This window comes from Oryzias melastigma, linkage group LG1 (assembly GCF_002922805.2).
Source record: "Oryzias melastigma strain HK-1 linkage group LG1, ASM292280v2, whole genome shotgun sequence".
NCBI lineage: Eukaryota > Metazoa > Chordata > Actinopteri > Beloniformes > Adrianichthyidae > Oryzias > Oryzias melastigma.
This window is the reverse complement of record NC_050512.1, coordinates 9930168-9936867: the sequence shown is the minus strand read 5'-3', so window position 1 is coordinate 9936867 and position 6700 is coordinate 9930168. Positions and strand designations below refer to the sequence as shown.

Here is a 6700-nt window from a genome sequence, read left to right as displayed (position 1 = left end):
TTGCCGACCCCTGCGCTAAATTAACCAACTTCTCATAGTTGATACCATCTGTATGTCATTAAAAAATTACATTGTGACATTTTTGTGGATTTCTTTAAAAAATAAATTTCTAACAATTCTTTATAGTGGTCTTTTGAATTGATGTTTGTAATCTCCTCTGTAGGTGAAAATGTAACCCTGGAAAAAGAATTGGGCTTCGATTTGGTGGTTTGTGCAGATGATACGGAGCTACTAGAAAAGCTGGACTGTGCTGCTGAAAAAGGTGAATTAAAAAAAAAGCGTATTATTTATTTGTTTTGTTTTAGGGTTTCATATTGTTTCATACACCCACTTAAACTCTTTTCTACATTTAGGATTGAAGGTCCTGGTTACTCATGCGGAAAGAGCAAATCCTAGTCCTGAGTTTCTGAAAAAGCTAAAACGTCCTGCTGGATGTTGGTTTCAAGGATTGCAGCAGCCCTTGAAGTTCCACATAATCCTCAGCACCGACCTGCCTGTCACACTACTGAAGAGTGGTAAGCAGTGCTGATACATCTGTCCCACCTGAGATTTTAAAACACACACAAAATCTAGTTTCTGCTAGAAAGAAAAGTTGATGTAAAAATGACCACTTTGTGACATGTTTGAAAATAGCGAGTCAAAAGGCTTTTTCACTCTTTTTATTTTGCCCACAGGGATCCATGCATCCATCTTGGCTGAAGTACACGTGGTTGACCTCTCTCTCAGCTCCAAGGAGATCCAGGAGCTGATGCTGACTCAGCTGCTGCAGCCCGAGGATGGAGAGCTGCTGATTCAACACTTGCGACTCAAGAATTACAATCAGCTGCTGCGTGGAAAAATGGCTGCAGAAAAGGTGGCCGAGAAAGCTTTTTGTGTAGGATGTTTTTGTGAGTGCATAGGCCACTGGAGATTCTTTAAATATATTTTTAGGTTTGTGGAGGAAAAGCAGAGTTTTATCAAGCAAACATGTTTTAATTGCTAAACTTTTTCAGAAGGAAAATATATAAGCAGTGAAAAACTATTAAAAAGAAGTCTAAATCAAAGGTCATACTATGCAGTTCTTTTATTCTGAAATCCTGTACTGTTGTCCTAGGATGCTCTTATGGATGACATCCTGCAGTGGGGTCCACAGCTGCAGAAAGACCCACAACTCCTTCCTCGTGTGGCAGCTTATGAAGAAGAAACAAGGAAACTTGAGTCTGACATCGAGCGTGTCGGTGAAGAGCTGGAGGGTCATGAGTGTCTGCTGGCTGCTCCTCGCCGTTTAATGGAACTGCCCTTTGACCTTTACCAGGCCCTGCAGGATGTGTCCCGCCTTTCTCCAGCCTATTACTTTCCCCTGCAGGGCTTCATTAAAGTGATGCAGGAGGCCCTCTGTGAAATAGGCAAGCCTTCTCTTTTGTGTAGAACTGGAAAAGCAGCAGAGAGTGTAATACCTGAGTTCATGAACACAATGGTTCTCCAGCTGCTCGTACACTACAGGCCGTGCCTCTTCCAGAGCCACGCTGCTGTCCTGAAGCTGCTGGCGCTTTTAGCTCTGCTAAAGCACAACGGCTTTTGCTCTGAGGCAGAGAGACTGGCCTTCATCAGAGGTTTGGAAGACTTGAAATGTCCTGTAGCTGAGAATAAGCCATCTGATGTTTCTAAGTCTATGCTGCCCAGCTGGATTCCCCCTCAAATCTATTCACAGCTCCTCGTCTTGGAACAGATCTCGTCTTTTCGTGGATTGGTTGCCTCACTCTGCACGTCGCCCATGCAGTGGAAGGAGTATCTGCGTTTCCCTTCCTCTACTGTTGTAGGAACTGTTCCATGTCGCTCCCACTCCCACCTTTCCTTGCTGCAGCGGCTCCTACTCTGGAATACTATCGTCCCGAACTGTTTGGAGGGACTTGCAAGCACTTTAGAGGAATGCCTACTCTGCCTGCCTGATCGAGCAGGACTGACTGACGCCCCCCACACTGGAAACCCACAAGCTCTCGCAAGATCTTTGGTCAACCACGAAGGACCAATTATTATTTCACTCCCCAATCCAAAAGGAGATAAGACAGCTACAATTCAGCCTCTCTCTTTGATAAGTCAGTTGTCCCGTTGGGTTGGAGGAGAAAATAAGGTGATTCTAAAGGATTTACACCAAATTCTTGTGAATTCCGCATTTGAGTTATCTTCTCTTGTTTGTTGTTTCTGTTAGGTTCACTTAACAGTTATCTATTCTGGGACAATGCCTGAGGAAGAGGCTGTTCTGTCACTGCTGGACACAGCTGTCAATGAAGGACACTGGATTATCTTCTATTGCTGTCATCTGGTGGAACGCTGGGATGATAAATTGGTCGAGCGCATGAGCCAGCTGATGTCCTCCTCAGAAGGTCTGTGGTCCACTTGTGGCCACATTTGACATAATTGTTGTCATAAACAAAGACTCGTAACCGTGGTGACATTTGTAAACTTATTCTTACTCATCTGTTCGCTTTCTTTGTACAGAAGGAAAATGCGTGACTCATCCCTGCTTTAGGTTATGGTTTGTAACTCATGAGACGGAGAAATGCTCTATACCAGGTAACTGACATTTGCACAGATTAATACGGTACATGCAGCTCTCTCATGGTTATGTTCTCCATTAATTCAATTAATTTAAAACTTTTTTTGTCTTTTTTTTTTTTTAAACTAATTTATTTTAATCCATTTTCCCATAAACTAAAATCACAAATTAAGGTGTTTGCTCATTTGCTGATGATGGAATGCACTACAAAAACACCCCTCTTAGAAATAAGATTTTCTTTAAATAAAAACAAAACATCTACCGGCAAGGTAATAAAAATGGTCTTACCAAGAATTCTTGTCTTAAGAGAAAAAAAATCAGTTATTGTATCAACTAAAAAAAGCGTTTTTTTTTTTAAATTGGTAAATTGAAAGTTATTAATGTTTATCAAATTAAAAATTGGAGTTGATGGTTTGCTCAGTACAACAGTCTTGATATTGCAAGTTTTTTCTATTTAATTAACGACTTTCAATCTCGTAAATTTACTTTTTCTTGTAAATCTAGCAGATGACTCCTAAAGTCATAAATAAACAACTTTATTCTCATAATTTAACAATTACGACTTTTTCTCGTAAGGTGGGCGCCATACAGTTTAAAGTGGGCAGAAACTGTGGACAAACCCTCGATTGGGTTTGTCCACAGTTTCTATGGTGGCCCCTCCTGTGTTTGCCCACATTGGCTTAAATGGGCACTAAGTGAGTCGGTTGGCTCCCTACGCTAGCCAGCCGCCTGGCAAAGCTCGCTAGATTGCTACAACGGAGCTCGCTAGCAGGCAACAGGAGAGCTTGCTAGCTTGATACAGCAGAGCTCGCTAGCTCAATAAAGTGGAGCTCGCTAGCTTGATACAGTTAAACTCACTAGCAAACTACGCCGTCCACAGGCTGGCTAGCATAGTGAGCCAGCCCACTGAGAGCCCACTTGAGCCAATGTGGTAGAGCACAGTTGGGGCCACCACAAAAACTGCGAACCTAATTGAGGCCCACACTCTCTGTCCACTTTTAAACCACATGGGGCCCTCTTGGCCTTGCTGGTTGGATTAACTTGTATTTAAAAGAAACATGTTTTTGCTTTTAAACTGGCTGTAATACTCCGTTGTAAGTAAACTCAAAATTAGATTTGATTTAGAAATTATATACAGTTTTAAATGTAACAAAGTGCAGAAATTGATCCGTTTCACGTCTTTCAGTGAATGTTCGCTTGTATGTTTTACTCAAAATAAGTTTATTTTGCTCCTGAAAAACTTTCTTGATAAAATTATTTTTCTTGCAAGACAAAAAATGACAGTTTTTCCTGAAACAATGGTCTTTCTACTTTCCTAAGATTCCGTTTTTGCAGTGTGACTCTTTTGTTTCGCCCTTTTCTGCAGCTGTGGTGCGAATGCGGGCCTTCCTGCTGGCGTGCGACTCTCCTTGGGATCTGAATGAAGAGCTGAGCTGTTCCACGCGCCACTTATTGTCATTCTGTCAGGCACAGTCCAGCTCAGATGTCAGTGCAGAAAACATGGAGCTGTTTATCCGCTGCATCATCTTCCACTCTGTCTTGCTTCAGAGACAACGCTGTAAATACTTGGGTTTTGGAAAAGCCTGCCACTGGTGAGAAATTTACTAGACAAAGATGTGTTTTTTTCCCCCTTTACATGGTTCTTTTTAGCTTTTTTGTGTTTACACACCAAGAAATAAGTCATCATGTCTTCTTAGTGAACACACATTTGTGCTTTTTTTGTTTTAAGGAATCAGGAGGATCTTTTTGTTTTAGTGGATGCAAGCATGTCCATTGCCAGTCTCTGCTATGACAAGACTAAAGTCTTGCAGCACACAGCAAGTAAGGCTGCAAAGATCAATGCAGCTCTGTACTTGTTTTAGGTCCATGTTTACCCGTGTGTTCCTTTCCTTAGTCACTTTGGTGCATGGCGGCCATGTGGTGGACTCTGCAGATCTGAACGCTGTGGAGTGTGTTGCCAGGTGTTGCTTTGGTGCAGAGTCTTTTGCAGGAAATGGGCCACACATCCTTTGGGATATTGTCAACACTCATGGGGACCTTGGTAAGAGGACAACTTTTATGATGAGCTGTGCAATATAAAAAGAAGAGGTGTGCAATTATTCATTTAAAATGGGCAGGAAATAAAGAAATCAAAATTATTTTTTTAATCCAAGTTTTCATCTAAATAAGATACTTCTTTTCACTTCAGATCGTTAGAACAAATAAATCTGGAGAAGCCAAAATAAAATAATTTGTCTTTAATTCAAAACATAGGAAGGATTTTAGATCCTTTAAAAGGATTTAAAAGGGGTGGGGTGGGGGGGCGATAAGCATAAGCCAGACATGTCTACTACTATTGTGCACTTACTCTAACTACAGATGTAACTTGGTGCAGCTGAGAAAAGGTCTGCCCTTTAAGCAAATTTTAGTTTATTTTGGGCAATTCATCCAAACTCTTCTGTGTGTGCATCAACAAGTGTCTCTTTCTGCTTCTCAGATCTATCAGGAGTGCTGCAGACACTGGATCAATATTTTGGAAATTCCACCAACAGCGACTCAGACATGCTGGGTTTCAGCTCTGATGTGGCCTCGGAGGTAACAAAGATTAATAGCTACAATCTTCACTCGCTGCTGCAGGCCTCCCAGACTCCTCCAGGGTTGCTTGGAAGTTGCATCGTCAGGAATCAGCGTGCTAAACTGCCTGATTACAGACTCACAAGAGACAGACTACAAGCTCTGAGGAATTACCTGACACAACGGAGAGAAGTGAACGTGGAAGGTGTTTCTCGCAGTCCCATCCGTGATTTCCTGCAGACGGAATGGAACGCCCTCTCTGACAGCGTGTCAGCCCTCGCCTCACAGCTACAGCTGTCCTCGTTTTCCCTCCTCCACCTGATAGATTTGCCTTGCTTGGAAAAGAAGGCAGTGTTGCTCAGTTCTTATCTCTGGCAGGAAGGTACCACAGATCCACCCGGCGCTTACCGGCTATCTGCCTTTAAAAAGCCCAGGGGCTTCTTGGCAGCACTGATTAGGGAGGGTGCTCTAGTAAACCACAAATATATCAGTGATATGGTGCTGCATTTTCAGGTAAAGTACAAGATGTTCTTTTTAAATGCAGGCATGTACTTGAAACAAAAGCAGTTTTCAACGACTTTTAATGTCCTTTCAGGTTTTTTCTCACAGACCGATCCCACCCACACTTCCTCCAGATGCTGTGTGTTTGTGTGGCCTTGAGCTCAGAGGAGCATCATGGGATACGCAGCGAGAAGCACTGCAAGATACTCTCTCACTGCAGCCATCTTTGATTCCATTCATTGGTGTGCAGGCTCGAGTCAGAACCCCCGACTCAGCGTCAGATCACTCGTCCTGTAGCAGTTCGTACTTATTGGATCCTGCCACTGACAGAGCTGCACAGCTGCCCGTCTACCTGTGCCCGCTCTATCCACAGGAGAGGAGGCAGGATGGAAACGAGGAGCTGAACGATGATGAGATAATCACTAAAGTTCCTCTTCACACAGAGTTCAGTCCTGTTTTGTGTAGTTTGAGAACAGTGAGGCTAGTGAGTACTCTCTGAGCTTCTGTGATGGATCGGATCAACGATCAGATGTTGTAACGTTTTTGTTCATTTCATGTCAAATAAAGTTTGTGCTTACAGCATTTTGTCTCTTTTATTTATCAATCTTATATTGTTGTTTAAAAGGATCGATTTTGCAGCAATTTCAACAGAAAAACACAAAAAATTGCATTTAAATCATGAACCCAGACATCTTTAAGTATGTCTTTATCTTTGTACCCATGATGCATTTCCTTTAAAAAGGCTCTTTTGTCTTCCTGTAGGTAACATGGACCGGCATCACTATGAAACCTTCGAGAAATTTGGCAACAACACTTTCCTGTTGCATCTTGACAACGGCAGGGCGTGAGTGTTGGAGCTGCTTTTGTGGATTTTTGTCTTTTCTTGCAGTAACAGCATTTGTAAGGAAGTCGTCATTTTTATATCACTGCAGGTTTGGGCGTCACTCCAAAGACGAGCCCTCAATCCTGACCCCGCTTCGACAGTGTTGCAGGTACAGAGTCAAATCTTTCTTAATTTTAGCGTAATCTTCATCTATCATACGAAAAGGTTATTAAAGACAAATAGCCTAAACTGATTCCTGTGTTCTTTAGTCTACCTGGTTGACTTTT

General features: G+C 42.4%; 3 protein-coding genes across 5 annotated transcripts in view; 2 read left to right on the top strand and 1 right to left on the bottom strand.

The window, feature by feature from the left end:
• The window catches only part of LOC112137086 (dynein heavy chain domain-containing protein 1), a 30654-nt gene extending 24482 nt beyond the window's left edge, over positions 1 to 6172 (top strand). For both annotated transcript variants that reach the window (XM_024259201.2, XM_036211717.1), the window contains exons 34-44: positions 164 to 262; positions 354 to 515; positions 675 to 853; positions 1094 to 2110; positions 2189 to 2363; positions 2479 to 2553; positions 3903 to 4128; positions 4266 to 4357; positions 4431 to 4577; positions 5013 to 5602; positions 5685 to 6172. In XM_024259201.2, the coding sequence (XP_024114969.1) occupies positions 164 to 262; positions 354 to 515; positions 675 to 853; positions 1094 to 2110; positions 2189 to 2363; positions 2479 to 2553; positions 3903 to 4128; positions 4266 to 4357; positions 4431 to 4577; positions 5013 to 5602; positions 5685 to 6089 (3167 nt within the window). In that variant the 3' untranslated portion in view covers positions 6090 to 6172. The remainder of the gene's footprint in view (positions 1 to 163; positions 263 to 353; positions 516 to 674; positions 854 to 1093; positions 2111 to 2188; positions 2364 to 2478; positions 2554 to 3902; positions 4129 to 4265; positions 4358 to 4430; positions 4578 to 5012; positions 5603 to 5684) is intronic.
• LOC112137138 (polysialoglycoprotein-like) overlaps positions 1 to 6700 on the bottom strand; it is a 190080-nt gene that overhangs the window by 111574 nt on the left and 71806 nt on the right. The window lies entirely within an intron of this gene.
• The window catches only part of LOC112137105 (extracellular serine/threonine protein kinase FAM20C), a 39310-nt gene that overhangs the window by 32107 nt on the left and 503 nt on the right, over positions 1 to 6700 (top strand). For both annotated transcript variants that reach the window (XM_024259245.2, XM_024259246.2), the window contains 2 exons: positions 6353 to 6434; positions 6523 to 6582. In XM_024259245.2, the coding sequence (XP_024115013.1) occupies positions 6353 to 6434; positions 6523 to 6582 (142 nt within the window). The remainder of the gene's footprint in view (positions 1 to 6352; positions 6435 to 6522; positions 6583 to 6700) is intronic.